Source organism: Sphaeramia orbicularis, chromosome 2, assembly GCF_902148855.1.
Source record: "Sphaeramia orbicularis chromosome 2, fSphaOr1.1, whole genome shotgun sequence".
NCBI classification, from domain to species: domain Eukaryota; kingdom Metazoa; phylum Chordata; class Actinopteri; order Kurtiformes; family Apogonidae; genus Sphaeramia; species Sphaeramia orbicularis.
In genome coordinates, this window is record NC_043958.1 from 8,824,466 (window position 1) to 8,849,228 (window position 24,763).

The following is a 24,763-nucleotide window of genomic DNA, read 5'->3' on the forward strand; positions in this document are numbered from 1 at the left end:
GCATATATGTGGAAATAGACCATCAGTTTAAATGATTTACTGATACAGTTGTCTAAAAAAAGTTAAAGTGATGTCTAATGCAAAGTTTTTGTACTTGATGGTTGCGACTCATTTTATATTTTTGTTTTTTTTTTTATTTTAGGACAGATGAGTTAATCCAGAAGACTATACGAGAAAAATTTAAAGAATGTACTGTTCTCACAATCGCCCATCGTCTCAACACCATCATCGACAGTAACCGTATACTGGTATGTTGTTTCACTGGTCTGTAGGATATGAGTGATATTTCCAGTTTATGTACATTACTGTGCAAAAGTCTTAAGATACCTTTAGCTTTTGTTTTTGTTGCAGGGTTGAAATGAGCATACATATTTATTTCTCACTCTCTTTTCTTCAGATACAACAAGAAAATACATGAAATATGTGCACAGCTTTAAAAGAAACACCAAAAACTGAATTAAATGTGCTTTTTCCCTGAAACTTTTGTTTTTCCTGCTGTACATACCTCAGATGCAGAGACTGATAAATGCACATGTGTTTTCATTAGAACTTTACTAACCCAACAAACCCGATGTTGGTCTAGGCCCTTTGCACATGGCTGTGTATTTGTCATATTGACATTTAAAGTAATAGTTGGTTTTCCTTCTCTAAGGTGCTGGACAATGGTACCATCCAAGAATTGGATCATCCCTTCATGCTGCTCCAAAATAAAGAAGGTTTTTTCTACCACATGGTTCAACAGACAGGTCCAGCTGAGGCTGCAGTGCTGATGGAGGCAGCCAGGCAGGTCTGGATGTTTTTTACACAATTTTTCATCATTTCTCAATACACTGTCCAGTCTTTACAGAGAACATGGGTAAACCTCCAGAGCAAAATCCACTTCTACAGTCAAAATAGTGCAAAATTCACCAACAATGTCACTGTGCTGCATGAAATATAATATATCTTCCATAAGATGAATTTGTCAGTGAATGTAGTGTGGAGTGAATTGGCAACCAAAGACTACTCTTATATGCTTCCATATACCATATTTGAGCACATTTGATTGTTAATATTGCAAAAAAAAATAAAAAGTATGGATACTTTGACTGTTTTCAACATTTTAATCTGTGCCACGTTTCACAGCAGCGATAAGAGAGATAAATAGACATTTTATCTGTTTGTTTTTCTATTCTGCACCTTTTAATGCAAATACTCTTCAGTACATGGTAACGAAGCAGCAAACAAATCCAAATAAAGGTTCTAAAGTAATAATTTGTTTTGAAGAGGTGGACACAGGTGAAACAGATTCTAAAATAAACCTGTGAAAATAAAATACCTCATTAAAATGATTTAATGTGTGTACTGAAGAAGTGATTTTACACTTACACAGGCGACACAACACTGTGGACACCCTGAGGCAGTTAAAGGATGATGGATCCAGATGTAAGTATCTCTTGCAGTGACAGCATTTTGGTTTCAGAGCATTTGACTGATTTGGAAAACATTTACATCCAGGTACAGGACCCAGTTGATTTTTGCTAATAGTTAAAGGTCTGTGTCTTGTAATTGAAATAGCAGTTGCATCAGTGTTTCCTTGTTATTTAATGTTATTTGTCGTTATACAGTGGTAAGATATTCCACTTTATTTGAGGAAAGAATAGAACATTTGTGGATATCGTACAGCTTTCAAGTATAATACAGTGCAAACTGGCAGTGAAATAACATAAATGGAAGGCTCATTTTTACACAGATTAAGTAGAATTCACTCCAGTATTTGCAGCTGTATAAACTCTGTGCAAAATAATTCACAACAGTTGCCGTTTTTATGCTAATCTTCAAGGCTACAAATTCATATTTGACAAAAATCTAACTCCTAATGACATGTATTTTATTACTGGTACTGGTGTAGATGTATCAGATGTCGTCTTACATCCTCTCACAGACCTAAACCATCCAGTGACGTGACAAATAGTGCTGCACAAATTGATGCCATGTTGAGTGAGATGATTAAGATCTGAGTTTGTAAATAACCTGTGAGACGAATCTGAGACTTGGGAACACATGCAACAGTTGTGTAATTATGAATTTTTGCACCATTTATGAAACAAAAGTAAATATTTGTCAAAATGCTTGCTATTATTGTTGGTTTTTCCATATTTTACAGAGACTGTTTTAATCTTTTTAATTAAAACAATCACAAAATCATACTTTTTTACAACTGTACATGATTGAATGTCTATGAAACACATCAGGCACTTAGTTATTCTAGTTATTAGTGACAGTATTTCTCATTTAATAGTGTTTGTTATGCCTTTTCTTTCAGGTTGTGACTGACCAGCTAAACTCTCCAAAGATATCGGTGTTACAGTTTTATCAAAACCAGACTCAGACGACATCAGAAAATCCTTTGTCTACAGGTGAACTGACTCTGTGCCACAGGATTATTTCATCATATTCCGCCAAAGGGTCCATTGGTTGAATTGATTCTTCCAACATGTCAATATACTGGAGGTCTGCATTTGTAGTTTAGGTGTTTGATAAATACATGATAAGTCTAGTTGCATGTCAGGTAAAATCAGAGCGGGCTTTCAGAGCTGCAGGGGATACAACTGTCTGCTTGAACAGAGGGAGTTATGTCAGAAATGGAACCACACCAGTCAAGGTGGTAAAGCGATGTCAGTTTGGCTCACACAGAAAATGTTTTGAATTCCTTTAGTGTGTGATTTACCTGTGGTTGAAACCAGAGCAAGAATATGATCTAGTTTGTCTCGAATGCATCAATTGTGCTGCCTGTTTCTGCTTGGTATAATTTGTTGCTGCGATCCCAAGGAAGTTCAGTCTAACCTTCAGAGTTGATCTTAGTATCATATCATTTGTTTATTTGTATCTGATAAGAATGTTTGTAAGCATGGTTCATTGTTGCTTGGCTGTTTTTGGATGTGTTTGGTCTTCACTGCCTCAACACGCTGTTGTGAGTCGAATAGTTCAATGTGTTACTATAGAGTATCTGTGACATGGGCGACCAATAAGCACACTCATACAAATGTTATAATGCTGTGTTCCAAGGATGATAGGTTTGTTTTTTCAGAGTTATAATAATGGATTCGATTTCTATAGCACTTTTACATTATTGATCCAGTGTTACACCAGTGTGAGTGAAGTGTCTTGCCAAGGATACAACAGCACAAAACTCGGACAGAGCTGGATTCGAACCGCCAACCCTTCAGGTATTGGACGACCAGCCCAACCTCCTTAGCCATGGCCACCCCAAAATGCTGTTTCTCATACATTAGTCGGTTTTCTTCCTGAGATGCAGGATACAAACAGGATTTATACTAAAACAAAAGGACTTTATTTTATCTAAGGGCACATAAACACTATTTTCAGACAGATTTAAATGAACAGGCCTGTTTACAGCATTGTGACAATATGTTTTCCTGCAAATCCATGAAGGTTTAAAGAGGGTTCATCTCATAAAGTAATCACCCCATCCTTTACCTTGTCGCAAATATTAGAAGCAACAAGTTTGAAGGAAAAAAATAAATACATAAAAGGCTCACAAAACAAAATACAGTGCTGCAGGAGAAGTAGATAATGTTCCACCACTATCAGCAGTGTTAGTATTGTAGGATTTGGTTCAGTTTATTTTAGCATAAGGGTCAGTCCATCTCAGTTCACCCAATGAGTTAAATCCCACCTCCTCCAATTTTGATTAAATTGGGTGTATGGGTACTTGGAAAACATCAGTTTGAGACACTGTGTAAGGAACATTCTATCACCAAACTCCTCTGAGACCTCCTCCACCAAATCAGTGTGAACATTGATTAGAATCTGGGCTTGTTTAGACCTTAATTCTACAGTCACACAAACTCTTCTGAGAACTCCTCTACTAAATCAATAATCAATAATTATTAGAAACTGAACTGCGGTGTAAATATTGATTAGAATCTGGGCTTGTTAAGACCTGTCAAAAATGCAAAGTGATACCACAGCTGGACACAGCACATGTACGCTCTGTATGCACGTCTTCTGCACTCTTAATACACAGAATTTACTAGGAGTCTTGAGGCAGGCATATATTCTATCTTAATTTTTGTATAAAAAAGAAAACCCCTCCATTTTTTATATGTTGTAGTTAACACATAAGGCTGCATTTTTCTTAATGGTGGCAAACAAGTCGGGCGTGTCCCACAGTGTCAGTTTCTTTTTTTATAACTTTATATTTATAATTTGATTTCTGTACAAAACAAACATAAGGGACATTTGGGATACACTGACTATAATAAACCTTTGTGACGAACAACTGCTTTTAGTAATGTGACGATGAAATGAAAATTATCCATTTCTTCCATTTATCATGACACTGTTCTTCTCGAGTCCTCAATCTATGGGTCAGAATCTCCATCTCAAATATTCCATTAACAATTTGTATCTAGTCGTTAGCTGTAGGTGGTTCTAATCTGCACCATTTTTTGGTGATAGCCTTTTTACAGGCTGCTAATTGTATTTTAAACAAATATCATCATTTTTTCTAACATTATTACCAATAATGCATCCAAAATACATCATCAGACATGTTTTAGGAATTCCATAACCCAATATCTTAACAATTGTTTGTGATGGTTGGAAAACAACAAAGACTTTGTGGAGAATGGATTTGCTTCAATCAGGCGATCCGTTTATTTGTGCACAAATGAGAAAACTGACAGACGAAGCTTCGCCCTCTCTCAAGAGTCAGTTCTACCCAATACAGAAAATCAGTCTAACTTATAGAGGCTGTGCTAAGCTAACATGGGATTGGTTAATATAAAATATGACGTATGATACTGTTGCTAAGCAAAAGAAAGAATGTCAGATGGACACAGGACAGAATGTAAGACCTTGGAGTCATTCTGGGAAGTTTGGAAGGTAATTCTTTGTTGAATTCCAGAACTGAGAGAGCTCATGCTCTGTTATGGGCTAAAAGGTCAATCTGTACCTTGTGCTATCTTTAGAGATAAAGTAGCTTACAATATGCAGAACTGAGAAGCTGACTGAGAGAAACATTCATGTTTTGAAGGACACAGGTGTCTTGCAAACTAACAGTTGTGAGGAGCAAAGAACAGAAAACTTATAGTCAGCGTTAAGCATTAAAATCAGTGTTAACATGCTGAATATGCAATATCCCACAATGATGCAAGTTTAGGACATAACCAAAAGACATGCGCATGATTTACATTGACATCTCCACACTCTCTCCAACAAGGTTGAACTCTGGACACATATTTAGCTGTAATTTAGGTGTTTTGAAAAATCAAATTATATTTTTCCAGCAATGTTCTCTCCATGTTCTTGAAGGAGTGGTTGACTGGTGAATTCTCCAGATAGTGATCCATTCCTCATCTGAGACACACATGCCTAGTTCTTTTTCCCATTTCTGTTTCACATCCAAAGTGTTACAACCTCTCTTCCCCTTTAAATGTTTGTACAGAGATGATATAATTTTGTATAACCCACAGTGTCAATTTCAAGGTCAAAACATAAATCAAAGGGTCAGTCACCTCAAACGTACCCAAATGTACAAAAGATTGCTAGATTTAGATTCCTTATGGTCTCCCCTTTACAGAAATACCTTTCTTTTTAAAATGAAACCAGTGGTTGCTGAATTACAGCAATTTAAAATTAGGCTGCCATGGCCTTTTTTGCAAAAAAGTGAAAAAATGAAAAAAAAAAAAAAAAGAATTGGAGGAGGATTAAAAATACCATAGAATTGGGTGATCTGAGATGGACTGAGCCGTTAATGTGATATTTGTTCGACAAACACACTCAGAACCGTCTTTTTTCACTGTTCAGACCCTTGATTTTTCATTTGGGAACCTTGTGATCAGTGGCTCAACTTTTAATGAAAAAGTTTATACGAATCAACTCGACTTAGTATCTTGTCACCACAGAAATTTAGGACGTGCTTGAGACTTAAAGGATGGGACTCCAGTTTCTTGTAGATGTGACTTGAATACAAACTGAATCCTCTTCTGGATCTTCAACCACACCTATTTAATGTCACGTTGAAAGTGAATAAAACATTTTCAGATGTTTTTTTTTTCAGGTTAACAGTGATCATATGTTGTGATGGTGAATGAAGGCTGCAACTGTGCCTCCATCATGATGTACTGAGGGTGCGCATTGTACTAATGAAACACTACACCTCTGAATCTGGGCACTTATAACCACTGAGCCTCTGTACAATGTGAACACCAAAAACTACTGTTGCACAATAGTTGAAGTAGTCAGTGTTCAATCTGAGATCAGATCAGATAAATGTGTCTGATGGAAGGTTGAGCTACAGTTCCCTCTGCTGCTGTTAATTCTAAATCCAAAGCTAACATCCCAGCTGTAAAATGACAACATGGGATCACTAGAGGGCAGCCAATATATACACAACCTGACCGAAAAAAGTCCTCATTTAGATTTAATCAAGCTAACAGGTAAGAGTCCTCCAGTGGATGATTACTGAAGGGATTAATATGATTAACAAACTAAAATTTGGATAGAAACCTGGAGGGATAGTGGTGAACCATTGAGAAGATTCTCTTTGGATCCGACTCTCCAATCATTGATACAAGATCTTGGCATAAAATTAATGCAACTATAGAAGGAAATAGATGTTGTGACATTGCATTTGTCCAGGCTGATTGTATGAAAACTGTAGATTAGAGTCAGAAACAGAATTCTTTATTAATCCCAGGGGGAAATTCGCGGGCGTTACAGTCGGTCCATTCAATTATAATAAAAAGTAGCAGGAAAGAAATTATCAATACGACAGAAAAAGAAAAAATATACATACACATATAAAGCTTTGAATATACAAACATTTATTAAAACACACAAATAAATACACAGCTTTTTCAAGTATAGGATTTTGTTTGCAGAATGCATGAATGTCATAGCACAAGTGTAAGATTAATGCACTTATTTGCTTTCACTGAAAGTGTCAAGTCAAGTATTAATACCAGTGTCAGGTTTGTGTAGCCAAAAGGTTTAAGTCCAACTAGGATTTATGACTTGAAACCAGGAATCCACTAAACCTGCACCAGCCCAGTTGAAGCTGCAAATAGGAAACACTCCAAGTCAGACAAGCAAAAGTATAACTGATGTTTTGTAATTTCATAGGAAGTTAATGTTAGATTCAAGATTCCTTTTATTGTTGTTGTATACACAGAGCATACACAATGAAATTCTGATGCGCTTGTAAAAGACAGTACTTCTCAAATAGAAATAGGGGAAATACAGTTGTGCTCATAAGTTTACATGCCCTAGCAGAATTTGTGATCCTCTGGCCATTTTTCAGAGAATATGAATGATAATACAAAAACTTCTCTTAGCTGGTGGTTGGGTGAAGCCATTTATTATCAAACAAATGTGTTTGCTCTTTTTCATACTGACAACAGAAACTATCCAAATGACCCTGATCCAAAGTTTACATACCCTAGTTCTTAATCCTCTGTCGGCCCCTTTGACATCAATGACAGCTTCAAGTCTTTTGTGGTAGTTATGGATGAGACACTTTATTGTCTCAGATGGTAAAGCTGCCCATTCTTCTTGGCACAACACCTTCAGTTCCTTTAAGATTTTGGGTTTTCTTGCATGACCTTCATGTTTGAGACCTCCCCAAAGTGGCTCAATGATACTGAGGTCCGGAGTCTGAGATGGACACTCCTTCACCTTCACTTTCTTCTGCTGTAGCCTATGACAGGTCGACTTGGCCTTGTGTTTTGGGTCATTGTCATGTTCAAACATCCAAGACCATCCCATGTGCATTCTGTCAGGGTATGTAAACTTAGGACCACAACTGTACTGTACACATATATGGATGGATGGATGGATGGATGGATGGATGGATGGATGGATGGATGGATGGATGGATGGATGGATGGATGGATAGATAGATAGATAGATAGATAGATAGATAGATAGATAGATAGATAGATAGATAGATAGATAGATAGATAGATAGATAGATAGATAGATAGATAGATAGATAGATAGATAGATAGATAGATAGATAGATAGAGACACGCTCCACCCCTCTCCTATTTTGTCAGGTCTTAGGAATTTAGTCCTAAAGTCACAGTGAATTCACCACATGTGCTGCACGTGTGTCGTGATTTCTTGAAAATGTCTCCTCAGGATCTCAGACTTGGAGATGTTTCTGATGCTCTTCAATAAAAATAGGATTACAGGGATATTAAGGAGTGACCCAGCTGCTCTCTGGTTTATTGGTCACATGTTGTCACTTTACAGCAGTGAAGACAACAACCGCCACCACCTTTAAAAAGTCCTTATCTGCTGCTATGAACGGTTCACGGTCCCTCAGTCGTGCATGTAAATACTCTACTGTAAAAACTCACTGAGACTCACTTTTCATCACTGGAGCTTTTTGATAAAACTATGGAAACAATGGGAAGTACAGGGTGTTTAACACCAGAGTTGTATAGTTTTATAAAACTACAAATGTCCTGTACATAGTGATTAAAGGTTTGATCAATGAGAATACATTGATTTCTTTGAAAATATTTTTTCTATCATCTCTGATGTTATTTTTGCAGTTTTAGAGCTGTAATCAAAGACTGAATTGTTAGTTGAGCATTTTATAGTGATATTTATTATAACGTATTTTAGAAGCCCTGAAATTGAAAAAAAGCTTGTTTTTAATTCCAACACACATTACAACAGACACTAAAGACATTTTCAAATAAAATCTTAGGCACATCTTTGTAATGTCGCTTTTTTTCTGATTCTTTGTTTTTTTTTTTTAAGTCTCATCCTCTTCTCTGTACATTGTTATTTTTATTGTCATATTTCATCTTATTTCTTTCTTATACTGTTCTAATGCTGTGATTAACTGTTTTTATGTTTAGCATTATTTGTTCATTATTAATAATTGTCGTTCATATGTGACATAATTGTAATAAGTGATTTGTTAAATGTGTAATATTTCAGTATTTCTGTTCAGTAACTTTATTCCTTTTCATAACGTTACATTTTTGTCATCATTAGTCATTATTGTTATTACCTCATGGTCCTGTATCTGCGGGGCTGCTGTATATTTCTTTGTATTTCACGTATAATTCATACAGGATGTTTTATCATTTGTGTTGCCCACTAGTCTGATCAGTTTCTTGTCTGTTGTTGGTTAGTGTAGTTTCAGCATTTCTCACTGTTTTGTGTGATTAAAGTCAAGTGAAGCTCTGCAGGAATTTGTTGAGTGACAGCAGCAGAGGCAAAGCAGAAGATCCTGCAGATATTATCATCAGCGTGCACACTGAAAACACTTCCCCTCAACTTTAAATTTCACTAAAGTTAGTGAAACATAAAATAAAAACCTTTTCACTGTGAGAAGAGCACTGTTTATTGGATCAATTTTTTTTTACATGTTTATTTTTGGGTTTTATTTTTCAGTAAAACACTGGATATAATTTAGTATCTAGGAGGTAGTGTTTCTTTGGTATTAACAGAAATATGAATGTTACAGTAATCATGTTTAACTTAAGTGTGGATGCAATATAAATCATTGAGCTTTTATTATGTAGGGAGTAACGGGAAACTGTGGTATAAGCTCATTATTTCTAGCTTAACTTGTTATTTCTTTTAGTATGTCTCCCTCTAGCGGACAGCCGTGTAATTATATATTTTATGAATTATAATTCTACTAGCCCACAAGGCATTGGTTTTGGTGGAAGTGCTCATTAATCAATCATAGTTCATAAATGTTTAGTGCTAGAAACATTTTATTTTTATGACAACTTAATGACAAAGCCCTTTTATAAAATAATTGTATATGGGTGTAGTTCGTCAGTGTGTCCACCAGATGATGCACTTTTCATAGAAACACCTTAAAGTGAAGACCAACATAACACGTACATATTTAGACTTGCAGTTACCCCTACAAAATAAAACATGAAGTCCAAAAACAAATGCCAACATTTTCAGTATAGGATGTCATGAGCTTCATCCTCATACATGTGCAGGTTCAGTACCTTCTATAGTGGTTATCAAATATTGAAATTCATAATATGTTTGAGTATAATTACCCCATTTTTATATATATACATATATATCACTGTTCGTTTAATATAAATTGGTAGAGTGATGCAGCAATACAATCAATATAAATGCATGTCTAGAACCTTTTATTCTTTAGTATCTAACCGGAAATGTTACTTTGATCTTATTTCCTCCAGCTTTACTTTAAGCGCCCTCTGGTGGGCATGGACTGAAACTACATCTAACTTTTGTAAGGCTATATTTTCTCATTTTCAGTTTACAAACCAATACATTACCTGTCTAAATGCACCTAGTTTAACTTAACTATCTTAACAAAGTGTTAGCATGCTAACAAAACTATTAGCATATATTTATAAAACACTATGATTCATATTAACCCTTTCATGTATAGCGGTCACTACAGTGGACAGTTATTCGACACCTGTTCTCTTGTATTTTCATGAGTTTTGTTGTTTTAGTTGCATATCAGCCAACACAGTGGACACATACATCATCCCATACACTGACATTCATACCATTACTGTAACTTTACAGTTCTTGATAAACCTGATGTGCAGTAATATGTTTGAGTGTTTTTTTTTTGTTTGTTTGTTTGTTTGTTTTTGCATATTATCTCCATGAAGAGAGTAATAACTTATATTAGTGTATGTTAAAATCACACAAAACATCAAATTAGCAGCATTAAAAATGTTTTTATTTCATAGTTTTCTCACAGAATATCACTTTTTGATATTACATTCTTTGCTTCAAAAATTAAAAACACGGTGTCCAGCTGAGTGGACATTTTTGTATCTCCATGAAAAATAAGTTAATTGAAGAAAATTTCAATCACATTGTTTGTTTGTTTTTTCATGCCTAAAAAGGAATAAAAACACTAAGGGGAAAAAAAAAATCTTGACTAAGGTTCCAATAATTCATGCATGAAAGGGTTAACAGCCGATATGTAGCTCGAAGAAAGAATAAAATAAAAAAATAAAAACATAATTCTGATAAACTACCCCTTGCTCAGGTTTAAGTTTTAGATATAACAGAGAAATATCCGGGAAAAAGTTAGAAAATAAGCTTTTACGGAAGTTGAGTGTAGTTCATGAGTTTGTCCACGAGATGGCGCATTTACCCCATGAGCTCTGAAAAGTAAAGGCAGACATAATGACTTTACACTAGCGTTTCCGGATATCCTACAAAATATAAGTAACATTATTTGGTTTTTAAAAAAAAAAGGCCAAACCGCAGCATAAACAGATTATCAGGTGTAAAAACAGGTGTAAAAACAACATTGAAACCATTATGCAATATTTAATGCCGCGTCACATGAAAACTAACATCAGTACATGACATAGCAATAAAAAGTGAGACTTTTGACATTGGACAGTAGAGGGCAGCAAAACACAAGTGGAGGGTCGACTGTCAAACATCCGAGGCAGAAGAAGAAGAAGAACAGCGCCCCCTTTCCCCCTTTCCCCCAGTGTGTGTTTTGGTGGAATACCCCTCACGGAAAAGGATTTAGCCAGGAAAGGGTTAAGGAGTTTGTTAGGGTCCTGAGATCGATGCCTTCTCTCCCACAAGTCGCCATGAACAAATGAATTCGCGGGGAATTAAATATCAGTTTCACAAAGGGGAAAGAGTGCTGTGTTTTGAACCCGATCCCACCAAGGCTAAAGTGTTGTATGACGCTAAGGTAACGTTTGTGCACAAGCTAATGTTGCTACAGCGTTTCTGACTTTTATGCAGACGAATAATTTAGATGTAAAAAAAGGGTTGTTTGTATAACGTGCGGGAATATCAGAGGACTGCAAAGGCCATTCAGTGCCAGGCCTTCCCAGAATAATGTTAGCTGTCCTAGTCACGGCATTCCCGGGTTAATTTGACCGGTTTTATTTCATGTTTTCTACAAAAAAATAATGAATCAAGTCGGAAAACGTTTCAACAGTTAGGCTCCTGAATGAGGGAGTTAGGCTAAAACTACTGTCAGTACATTCAACTGGCATAGGAAAATATGGCTTTCCTTTTTAGGATAATATAAATTAAACTCCATTTAACTTGTTAAAACTGATTTGTTATCTTTTATTTTAACACCACTGTGACGATAAACAGACGCACCAGACTTCGCTGCTCATTAGCCCTGTAACTTATCGTTAGCAAATACTAGCTAGACTGGCTTCTACTTGTTAATTTTATGCTAGCGTTAGCTCATGGCGTATCGTTACGTGCTGAAGAAGAAGATAACTATTAGAAAGCAGATAACAAAAAGTAACGGCAGCTGAATTGAACGTTTTCTCGGCCTTTCTTTTATGTTTATTTCAGTTATTAACTAGCTTTGTAATGCTAACAGGAAGCGAACGGTGTGTTGACATGCTGGTAGCCTTAGCGAAGTTAGCATTCAGTTAGCATTAACTATTAGCTGCCCAGAACGTACGTAATTTCTGCACTAAGAGACTAAACGTATTACTAAATGTATTTTCTCCTAGTTTGCTCACTGATCATATATAATAATTTAGAATCGAGGTTAGTGTTTTCATAAAAATGTTTTCTCTCTTATAGGTAAAACGTTCAGTATTTAAAATGTAAAAGACTGAAGCCATGCAAAATTACAGTTCAAAAGTGAATGTATAATAGGACACAAAAGTGAGTTATTAGGAATTATTTCACATCAACTCTCCATGCAGGTGTAATGAAGACACTGGCCTAAGGTGTATTACATGGTGGACTTTCCCCGTTTGTTTACACACAACTCCTATGCCAACTCATTTTCCTTTACAGTCGAGGTTTGTGCAATAAATAGGAGCAAAAGTGGGTGTATTATGGACACAGGTTAGATCACCAGCTGTAGAGAGATTGTTCTGTGTGAAGGATATTGTTAAGAGTTGTAATACCATGTGCCCTTAAATATTCAGCCATAAGAATTACATGTCACACAGGGAGTGACTGAAGCGTCTACATGTCACATTGTGCTCAAGAACTCTCTAAAGATCTTGGCCATGGATCCAAGAGGATCAGTACATCTTTGATACAACGCTGTGGATAACGCCATTCAGAGATTTCCCATGAATCATCACAGCAGTTAATCAAAGAATAAAATACTCTATATGCTGTTCTTATAGGCTTGTAAATGCCAGTATTGTTGCAGAGATTTCCACATCTGGCCAGTCTGAGTGTGCAAACCATACAGTATCTTCCAAAATGAGTACACTCTTTGCAACTTTGCCAGGCTGCTGCATTGGGAGCAGGGGCGAGAAGTTCATGAGAATTTATACAGTTGCTTACTCGTAGTATTTTTCTTTTTTTCTGTGATGACGTCTTTGAGGTGTCTAATGTCTGACACCTCATATTCCTCCATTCAAGTGCTCAACTGTGATCAAATCAGTTCAGATTGGCTCTCCTACAGTTTAAAGTGTAATTCATGGTTCAACAAGTCACACATCAATACATTTGCGCACTCCGGTCATGATGATCCAACATCATCATGTGTCCTCAAACCACCAGTGTTTAACTACAGGTGCAACACATTTTTTTCTATTTTTCATTTGTCGAACAAGACATATTTCAAGACATACTCCTTAGAGGTCATCAGTTTGACTTTATGTGCTTTAGCAAGCTGTGAGCCTTCTTATGTGATGTATGGTTTACCAATTTACTGAGCAGATAATGTATAAATCTATGTCTGCCTGTGTAAGTCTGATTCATTGTAAGGTTCTGGGCAAATCTTTGAATGGTCTTGGCTCCAGTGGCGCAGCTTAGTTTTATCAATTTATTGATCCTCCTGTATCCTTGGCTACTATGTTCTTTCTTTAGAGAATTTTTGGCCTTGAGGTGCCATGCTGACCATTCAGTAACAACTTGTGCAGTGTCTCTGAGGCACGAAACATAATACAGGCCATTACCTCTGATACCTGCTTGGAGTGATACAATTCTAAAAAAGCAAAGGGGTTGGAGTTATTGTATTTGATGTCAGATGTATTACTAGCAGATGTATTATCCTTCTCAATTATTATCCTGTTGCATAATGTCAGTGTGTTGTGTTTTTGAATTACAGGTTCTTGATGTCTTGATAGGTTCAGATGAACATGGAAGGAGAATCCCAAAGTACCTGATTCACTTTAACGGTTGGAACAGGAGGTAACATAAGCGTCTTAAGTTGTTCCACATGGTGATGTATTTAGGTAACATTTCTGTCAGATCTCCAGGTGTGTGTAGGTGATCGCGAGTGCTTCTTTCTGTATTTTTGTAGTTGGGACCGTTGGGCTGCAGAGGATCATGTCCTAAGGGACACTGAGGAGAACAGGAAATTGCAGCGTAAACTGGCCCGCAAAGCTTTAGGTCGCATGTAAGTTCTACATTCATGAAGTGGAAATGATTCATGATTATATGGCTTTTTAAAATATTTAATCATAACTTTTAGTGTAATGGTAATGTAGGCAAACTGTGTTAGTAATACTGTAAGTACTCAGCATTTCCAATCTGAATTATAGGCTTTACAGTATCTTAACCCATAAAGACCCAAACATCCATCACCAACCAAAACCATCTACTGATCTAAAATGTTTAATACCTGTTGATCCACTAATCTTATCAATACAAGTATATAACTGGTATAAAATGCAGTTTGTCGTCTTTTTATGGTCATCAGATATGACCCATTTGGACAATCAGAGGCTTCATAGTGAACATGGAAACATCTTCTACATCAATGACTCACCAGTAAATTCCATGGAGTTTGATGGACAGTGGAGGGAAATGCTTGGTTTAGGTTCAGTTAATGATGTATTTTATTGAAAAGTCAGTTTTTCTGCTGTTTTCTCTGTATTCTCAATGGGATCTGGCTCAAGAATAGCACATTTAGGGCTGATGACGAGATGTTTTAATGCTGATGTGTGGGGGAAAAAAAGAAGTACTCAAACTAGGCACCTTATTGTGAAGTCATTAGGGGTGCAGTGGTACAGGTAGCCCATGGTTCAGTCCGTACCTTGGTTTTTGGACCTCCGTTCAGTTTTGGTACTTGTTTTGTCCATAAAGAGAACAGTTTTTTCTCCCAAAATTATAGTTTTTATTTTGCTTGCCAGCAAAAACTGAATTGTACAGTAGGAACAAATTATATCACTGTACTGAATAAAATAACACTTTCTGTACTGAACAGTAGCACCCTTTCTTATTTTTTGACTACTTGTATACAGTTGTATAAAATAGACATGTGCACACATAAGGCCCAAAGGGAGCTTTTTTTAAATAAATAAGTTCCTGCTCTGCATAGGGATGTAAAAGAAAACAGCAGTATAAAAACACCACTGTTATCTGCTGTATGGATTTCCTTCTAATAGTGTGTCACGGTATTGTATGTGTGTCAGAGTCCTGCACTGGGTCAGAGACCCACGGGAGCTTAACAGTGAGTTACTGTGTAGACAATGTGTTAAATCACGGATCAGGTTGGGTCGCGGGTGTAGTGTACGCGGGTACGGGTGGGTGCCAGTTTTGGAAAAGTGGTGGAGTTGTGCAGGACTCTGATGTATGTTGAGTCTAAAACCACTTCTCTCGCTGCTGTCTCTCACTGAGGGGCTGGGCGTCCCCATGCTGCGTGTTCACATACATGTCCAGAGAGAGAGAAATCAATTGCAAAACGGAAAACCCACGGTCGATAAGGGTGGATTGTCCCGTGCAGGGTGGACCGAATGGTACCGTTGCATCCCTAGAAGTCGGAGAAACATTAAGTTGCAGTGCAATGGCTTGTCATCACCCAGTATACACACAAATTACTCCTGCATAGACTGACTTCTATGTTTTGAATTTAATGTGTTCAACTGCATGATTTTTTTTCTTCTCATGTTCTTTCTTGACAATGTGGCTGTGAAATAGGTCTTAAATTGTATAAATATTAGTTTTAAAAGGGCCTCAAAGTCTGTAATTGACCTTGTTGAAACTGTGATACCAGACTGTATTCACAAGTTTACAGCTTTAGTTCCCTGTGTGTGTTTTCTTGGTGTAGGAAGAAAAAGGGATGGGTGAAGAGGCGTCGTCGTCAGTCTGGTACTAAATCCTCTCTGAAGACTCTCCCGAAGGAGGACGACAGCGATGACGCATGTGAGAAAGTGATCTCTGCCTTTATGTTTTTGCTCCCAGTGTCCCTGAGCAATCAGATTAAACTCCACATTAATTTTTGTCAGCAGGTTTGATTTCATCTTCAGAGAGCAGTGACGGAGACGATTCTGATCCTGAATCTTCAAACAGTGGGGACAGTACCTTCTCTGAGGATATCAACAAAATGGTGACATTGATCACAAACATAATCCTTCATTCTATACATTTAATGAACCTGTTATCTCATAAATTGAAATTAACTCTTATTCTCTTAGTAACCCCCCATGTTTGTGCATATTGAGTGAATAAAAAATTAACTTGACTAAATGTTTGTATGTTTCAGAGGGTTGAGCCAGATATTAATGTTAAGAGGGAGTGTGAGGAGAAGACTGTTCATGTTGACATTAGCATCCCTGATATTTTGAAGAAGAAACTGGAGGATGACTGTTTTTACATCAACAAGAGGAAGAAGGTAAATAAATTAGCCTGAAGCACTCTTATAAGTTTTGACTAAATTTTCTCTGTGTCCTTCATTTAATGCTACTTAACCTCATATTTGTGTGTTTCCAACTTAGCTGGTGATGGTTCCCTGTCAGACAAATGTTGTGCACATTCTTGAGTCGTATGTAAAGCACTTTGCCATCAACAAGGCATTCATGGCCAATGAGAGATACAGACGACAGCAGAACACAACCCAGAGCAGCAGCCCACCACCCATCTCTCCAGAGAAAAGGTACATCTGTGCACATATTAACAGATGTCAAATAAAAGAAGCAAGATAAAAGATGAAGCGTGGATGTATAACAAATCAATTGCAATTGTACCTGTTGTTGAAATTTTCAGCTGTTTTTTTTTTTTTTTTTTTTCATTAAAATTTTTTCTTATGTATATAAATAGGAATTCTTCAGCAAAGAAAGTTAGAGCAAAGTGCATGGGGATGAGCATCACAACACATTGTATCATAAACTCCAAGTTTCAGCTATTCACTGTGTGTTTTGCAGTAAAATACTGCAAAAGTTCACCCCATACTGACACACACTTTAGTATAACAGAAAAATATCCTGCTGTATACATCCTGTCACATTTGACAGCATGTAAATCAGTATTTTTTGGCTATACATTTGTTTGTTAATGTCAGTGTATGTAATTGGGAACACAGCCCCATAATCTAAAACTAAGATGTTTTGAGCTTTACAATAATTGAATATTATTCTTTCTACTTATCTCACCTAGATGTTTTTTTTATACTCATTTTAGTTTGTAGTTGTGAGGATCCAGTTGCAGTAATGCTTCCCATACTAACTCCATGAATTTCCATTAGACCTTTTAAATGTATAAAATTCAATAAACTGAATGGTAGTCCATACATTTTTTAAAATATAACCACATTTAACAAATCTTCACCATTGACTGGAAGTTAATGCAATGACAAATTGTGGAAAACATTGAATCAATCACACTGGAACAAATCAACAAAATAAGCCCCACATGGGACCAGTAGCAATAGTGGAAAGTATAAATACAAATACACATTCATATGAGTCTTATTTTATATTGTATAATATCAATTGACTTTGTTGAAACTTGCTAAACTCTTAACAGTTTCTTATTTATTTTCAAGTGAGGAGTTATGCAAGGAAATGGTCGACGGCTTGAGGATCACCTTTGACTTCACTTTACCCATGATCCTCCTCTACCCATGTGAACAAGCTCAGTTCAAAAAGGTCAGCTCTTCCAGACTCTTCCTGGCCATCAATGAGAGTTCCCCCTGTTCCAGCAAGTAAGTCTTTTCATATTAGTTACGTAATCTGTGTCTTAAACAGCTGATGGCTTTTTTTTTTTTTTTAATAAGTTAAATGTGGCGTTGTGTTTTACCCTCTATGATATCATCCTCCTGTGTCCTGTTTTATTTTAGTGCCCAACGAGAGCGCAGCCCAAGCCCGCTCGGCCACAACCCCCCCACCCCCAGTCCACAGACAGCCAGCCGGCACTGAGTGACATCTCTGCCACCACAACAACTGCCCCAGCACCCACTCCGAAGCGCAGACGTCACCCTGACATGGACTGTATTTCATATCAGTCCCAGTCCCAGTCCCTCAGACGCTCCACCAGGAACATGTCTGGAGGCGACCGGCCGGCTGAAGGGAGCAGTGGAGGTATTTGTAGGAATACACTCGAATCAACTAAAATCTCTTTAAAAACATTGTGTAATTTACTTGCTTTGTGTTCAGTTTCTAATGGAGTGTGAAGCATAATTCTAAGTGTTGATCTATAATCCAGGTGGAGGCAGTGCAGCAGCATCTCCTCAGCTCAAACGTCGTTTGGTCGACAGCTCATCACAGCCAAAGTTCTTCCTCAACCTTGAAAGGAGTAAGCAAAAATATTTACATAAAAGCCTACTGCCATATTAATCTGTTTGACTTGGCTTTAATATTTTACTACAACTACTAAATCTTGGCTATTTGTGCTTCTTTATTGTTTTACTTTAACAGTAATAGTTCCAAGTACATTTGAAGAGTTAGGATTGACAGTTAAAAAAGTTTAGTATGTTATTTGGACTAATATTGAAACATGGCAGTTAAAACATGAAAACCTTTGTGTTTGTAATAACCAGTATAGTGCAGTAGATGGCATCATTGCGCTTCTTTTCCTCCATTAATCAACTTCAAGAACTCCATTCTCAAAAAAATAACATGTCTTTTTACATTTGTAACATCTGTTTGTAATATAACTTCCAAAAACCCCCTAATACAGATATGACAGGAAGTGCTACAATTCTGACGCTAAATTTGATCTGTTCCTCTTCAACCAGAAACGCCGGTGCACAGTGGCTCATCTTCGCCGTTGCCCTTGACGCCAAGCAAAGAGCGTAGTGGTCCTTTCTATGGCCTCGAGAGCCGGAGAAACAACGAGCTTAATGAGGTGATGAAACTGTGTGTGGTAGAAGTACTATTAGCCATGTAGGAAACAGAGTAACATCTTGTTAAAGGACACTGAGATAGTTGAAAGAAACGGTCTCCTTTAGTCTAGGGAACAGTTTAAATAAGTTGTATGAATCAAGTTACTCGGCAAAACAAACACATAAAAAGTTTTATTTGAAAGTGCGTTGAATATCTACTGACCAATTATCAGCTACTATAGCATGAAGAATGACAGTTTGAAGGCTCGGTTTATTCTTTAGAAAGTTGTTTTTAATGGCATTTAAATATCAATTGCAGTACATCAAATTGCTTTTTTTTTTTTTTGCTTCGTTGACCAGGTCCTGAGCTGGAAGTTGACCCCTGATAACTACCCCATGAATGACCAGCCCCCTCCCCCCTCCTACCTGTATGGGTCCCAGCACCTCTTGCGGCTATTTGGTTAGTTTCTGCTTTTTTTACACTTCCTATGAGATAACATGAATATTTCTGGTTTGATTGGAGTTTCATGTTATTGTTTCCAGTTTGCAATAACAAGTTGATCCTCTTTACTTTTCCCAGTGAAGCTCCCTGAGATCCTGGGAAAGATGCAGATCCCCGAGAGGAATCTGCGAGCCCTGATCAAACATTTGGAGCTCTTTCTCAGGTAACTGTGCTCACATTATACTATTAATATATTACCATTGTAGATGATGGGTCTGTCAGAAAACCATTTTAATTAAACACCAAAGACAAGGGGTTAAATAGCAGGCCGTGCTCCTGTCTTTGATTTACTCATGCCCAAAGGCTTACAGTTTCCTCATGGAGACACTCAGGCATGATATTGAAATCTCTACCCTACCATTAAAAAAAAATGGATCATGGTATCAGCTGGACCGAATCTGTGTGACATTACGGATAATTCCCCAGGATAAATCATTAATAAGATGTAGTGCTGCATTGAATTAATGGGAGATTACTTGGTAAGCACTTGAGTTTAAATGTACCTTTTTAATAACCTGCATGGTTCATTAACCAAGGTTTGACCTAGCAAAGTGCATAAGCTCTGATGAGAGCTGTAAAAAGTTCACATTTCACAAGGAGAGAAGGGCAGACTGGAAGTTATCTGAGCAATCTCTTTAGATTCAGGAAATACAGTTTCTCCTGCTTCACCAATTAAACGTATGTAGGCACAAAGAAAGAACAGGGCAGCAATAGATTTAATGAAAAGATAAATATGGAGGTCAGCAGGACTTGTCAACGCACCAAAAATAGCAGTGAAATATCCCAACAAAAAGGCAAGGAATGGGAAGGAAATGAGAACATGGGACAGAGATGGAGTGAGAAAGAGCATGTGTTGGAGGGAGGGTGATGAGTGGGCGTTACACAAGCGCGGGAGTCTAATCTTTAAATCCTCCCAAGCGATCTTCAGTTCAGCCGGTCCCAAACCTGGGGGATTTAGGTCCTCTCATTCTCTAATCAAATACATGCAGTACTGCCTTCTCCCGCTAAGCAGCACTGCAGAGCAACAGCAGGACTCAATACGGAGCCAAAATTACCTTATCCCAGTCCTCTGAAATAAATAAATAAACGGGAGATAAGTATCAGATGCCATGAAATCATCAGGGGGGCCTGTGAAAATAACCAGAGAGAGTAGTGTCCAGATTGAGGGACTCCTAATATTCAGAGTATGTTCTATGTATACGTAGAACATTATCATTATCAGCTGTTGGGATTTACTGTGATGTGAAATTTCCATTGTTTTTTGTTTTTTGTTTTTTTTTCTGTCTGTTCAGTCTCTGTTTGCTTTTTCCATGTGCTTAAGTGTTTTAATTTTGAGGAATTATCTAGTTTTAGTTTTTCATATATTAATGAGCAAATCCTTGATTTATTGAAGCAATGATGGATAAACATTTTATTTACAAAACCACAGTTGTTGCATTAACACTGGGGGTGGGTGTGGGGGCCCCTTCCATAGTGTTGAATAACCTCTTTAGTAAGTTGCTTGTATATCACAGTATCTAATTTTTGCAATCTCTGTGATGAAGGAATCAGTAACAACCTGACAATGTTATTTTTAAATGTACACGAATGTAACACTTTTCTCTTGAGACAGTAATTAGTTTTGTCACTGTGTTTAAAACATAAGGACACTGCAGGACACTGGCCGCCAACGAAATACTGGTGTCTTCTGGGAAAGCCTTTCCCAATTTTTTACTCTGAAATCAGTCTCGTGGCAGATTGTGCCGAACAGGCAGATACTGATTGATGTTGCTGAGACTGAAGTGGGATTTGGCCACAATTGGTCTCTCACTTCTGCTCTCACTCCCCCTTTCCCTGCAAGAATGATTATGACTAAGTGTGTGTGCACATGTATGCACACATTATGCTGATTTACAATGTGTGATGCAGTAGCACAAGCCAAGGAGGGAAAAAAAATGATTTTACAATTAACTTAATGCTTTAAAGTTTTTATGTCACCATCTGTGTTTGCAGTGAAGACATAGATTTAAACAATTTTTAACCCCATTGCCAAAAGTACGTATTTTATCCACATTTCCTTTATTGTCCCATTAAGTTGTTTGTCATTCGTTGTCAAAGCGTTCTTAAGTTCTCCTCTGATGAGGATAATTTGTTTGCATTGAGATTAGGAAGGCCGGTGGAGCTAAGATGAGATGGCAAGATTTAGAGGATTTGGCCGAGTAGCGGATACTAAGAAGATTCCGGATTAGTTTTCCCCGCTACTGATTAGATGGGAGGGAGGGGAGGGGATTTTTCACTCTTTGCCTCTCCGACTGTTGGACGGTCACTCTCATGTTCTCGGTCTTTCTGTCACAGCGATTGGTTCGTTGATGATGGCGGTATGGGGATGGATGAGGGGCTTTGTCTCTCATATATATCCATGTGTAGAGGGCAAAGGGGTGTAGGATTAATGTAGGATGAGCCCGGGATATCTAGGAAAACCAGAAGTTCACTTGAACTGGGACGTGACATATAAGATGAGGTCCCGTCATTGCTTCTTGTTTCATGTAAGCCCCATCATGTCTGCACTGTTTGTCATGTGACAAACTGGTTTTCTTGAATATTTAATGTGAACAGATGCCTGTCACTGGAGTTGAAATATCTCACTTGTTTTCCTCTCTTCCTCCTTGTACTTCCTCTTCCCATCCTCTCTCTTAGGTTTCTGGCGGAGTTCCATGAGGATTTTTTTCCTGAGTCTGCATATGTGTCTGCATCAGAGGCCCACTACAGCATGAAACAGCCCAGGCCAATTTACTGAGGCAGACATGGGCCACTTTGTGTCCTTCCTTTGCTTGTCTTTATCCTGACCTTCCTCCTTTCGGCTTGTCTAGACCAACTTGTCTGGACTTACTAACAGCAGAAGGAACAGAGCCTTTCTTCAGGATTCAGCTCTGTTATATTTCTCCTTTCTCCTCTGGCCTAACTGTAGTTTTCTGCTGTTGTGGAACCAGTTGCTTCTAATCTGCCACTAACATATGCTCTGCTGTGGTACTGTCCTACATGTCCAGCCACCCAGTGCAGCTTTGCTTCAGTGTTCCATGGCATGTCGAGTGCTAACTTGTGCTGTGTGCTTACTACATGCAACCCCTTAGGAGACATTTTCATTAGAAGAGCTCCCTCTTTCCAGCCTTTTCTCTTCTTAAGGCTCAGACAGTTCACCTTCAGAGAAGCTGAAGGTTCAGCCTTAAGTCCTGTGGGAGCATAAAGCATGCCCCCCTTGAATATCTGAAGGCTGGCCAAGACAAAATGGCTCTGCTCCACTAAAGATGTGGAAATAGACACTGTTTGACAAAGCTTATGTGGCTTTGTTTCGGCTGCAGTTACAAAAGAACAAATCCAAGCTGTTGTATTGTTCTTTCCATCCAGTAAATAAAATTTGGATGTTTTTCCTCACACAGTTGCCTGCCATTAGTAGCTGGTTGTCCTGTTTGACAGCGTAGCACCATTTGCTTTCATTGCAGTGCTGGCTGTGATGTTTCTGGATGCATTTCCCATGAATCAACAGTACAAATGTGCTGCTTCTGCCCTGGAGATGCTGGGCTGCCATTGCTGAGCGCTTCTGTTTTACTGACTGCTTAACAATCTTTAATGGAGCATGATTGTTCCTCCACTTTTTTGCTTTTCTGTGTGTGTTGTTTTTTTTTAATGCCCATAATTTATTTATTTTCTGTTCTTGCTTTGTTATGCTTTTGATGTTCTATGCATGTCTGTTCTGTTTCTGTCACTATGGCCTTCTTCTAACACAAAGGACATAGTGTTTCACCATTGATGGAAATGAAAGCTAACATACAGCTAATAACATCAATACTGATATTAACAAGAAGAAAGGTCAGGTCATTTGTGGTAACATTTTTGCCACCATGAGTCTAGTTCAAAAGGTAATAGTAGACCTGATTTATAGTTAAATATGGGATTGTTAATATTTGAAAATGCACTCCACTTGAAACCAGAAGGCACAGATGTTTGTTTAGAGTTAACAAATTGTACATGTTATTGTAAGCTTTATGTAAGAGACTGATAGGACAAGTGATGATTATGCAAGAACAGTGATCATTCTATGTGGTCTTCATGTGAATATGAAAATGTAAATACCCTATTTTTGCCATTGGATCACTCTTTATATACTGTTATTGTACATTTTGTGTTGAATCGGTCATTGACTTTAGTTTACAAGGCTCAGCAGACATAGTTTTAACTTCCTGAACACAAATATTTATAGACAGAATGCCATATAACCTCTGGATTATAGCACATTAAATGGAATAAAATGTGTGATTCTAGAGGGTTTAGGTTGACTTTTGCATTTGTTTATTTTCACCTTTTATTCACCCTTTTTGGTCTTTGTAGATGTGAATAAATTGTTTTTCAAAAATGTGTCCCCTTACTCACATGTACATGACATACTGATTTTATATCTACATTTATTTAGATTTATATCAGTTTTATCCTGTCGTTTATGACAATCAGCTGATGCAGATAATTTCCAAAGAGGATCATTTATCAACATTAGCATCTTACATGTGATTAAAAAACAGGATAAAAGACTGGGCTAACACTGTACTTAGCATTGAAGTGGTGTGGTTCTCCATCAGTTCCCTGGTGAGTTACAGCAAATAGGCTGTAAGTTTGATTCAGTCTGTGCCTTCCTGTCTGAAGATGGATGAAAATGCGTTGTTATAAACAGGCGGATGTGCTCATTCTGCTCACTATCAGACACTGTTACAGTTGATTAATACTGATTATAAGATATCTGCTACCTGATAAATGGTGTTTTGTCAAAACAACCTGCATTTAATCAAAATAGGGATGAGTAAATGTACAATATTGTTACCTTTTGCGTTCAATTGGATTATAAATATCGAATACTGTAAAAATAAATGTTATAGTCTCATTTCAATTAAAGATCTGCAGGGAAAATAAAACAATAGAAAAGCTTTTGAAAAATAAAAGGAGACAAGCAGCAGCTGTACGTTTCTGGAAATCCTTAATTACTAATCTCAACCTCACACTGGTTTGCTGTTGGAGCCAGTAATTCAGCTCAGCATATTTGTCATTGATGGATCCAGTATTGATATTTTTTTACCTTTATCGTAATGGTTAGTATGTCAATGTGGTGGATAAGTACAAACCAGGACTTAAGCAATTTTTTATTTTTTAATTTTAAGCATATTTGCAGACATTTGTTCTGGACTTTGCATTTTTTCAGTTTCTGTATTTTTTATATATTTTTTTTCTGTATTCATTGTTTT

General features: G+C 37.3%; 2 protein-coding genes across 2 annotated transcripts in view; both read left to right on the forward strand.

Moving 5' to 3' along the window:
* Positions 1-4,546, forward strand: part of LOC115435455 (multidrug resistance-associated protein 4-like) — a 29,942-nt gene extending 25,396 nt beyond the window's left edge. Inside the window, exons 30-33 of the mRNA XM_030157882.1 lie at positions 143-248; positions 653-787; positions 1,373-1,425; positions 2,306-4,546. Coding sequence (XP_030013742.1) covers positions 143-248; positions 653-787; positions 1,373-1,414 — 283 coding nt within the window. The 3' untranslated portion in view covers positions 1,415-1,425; positions 2,306-4,546. The remainder of the gene's footprint in view (positions 1-142; positions 249-652; positions 788-1,372; positions 1,426-2,305) is intronic.
* Positions 4,547-11,459: 6,913 nt separating this feature from the next.
* Positions 11,460-23,881, forward strand: LOC115435463 (male-specific lethal 3 homolog). Its single transcript, XM_030157891.1, is given in 15 exon segments — positions 11,460-11,704; positions 14,060-14,142; positions 14,255-14,350; positions 16,004-16,098; positions 16,185-16,282; positions 16,439-16,567; positions 16,671-16,828; positions 17,717-17,875; positions 18,011-18,054; positions 18,057-18,251; positions 18,376-18,465; positions 18,908-19,017; positions 19,355-19,454; positions 19,575-19,659; positions 22,173-23,881. Coding segments are annotated over 15 exon segments (1,641 nt in total). The 5' UTR covers positions 11,460-11,605; the 3' UTR covers positions 22,273-23,881.
* The last annotated feature ends 882 nt before the right edge of the window (positions 23,882-24,763 follow it).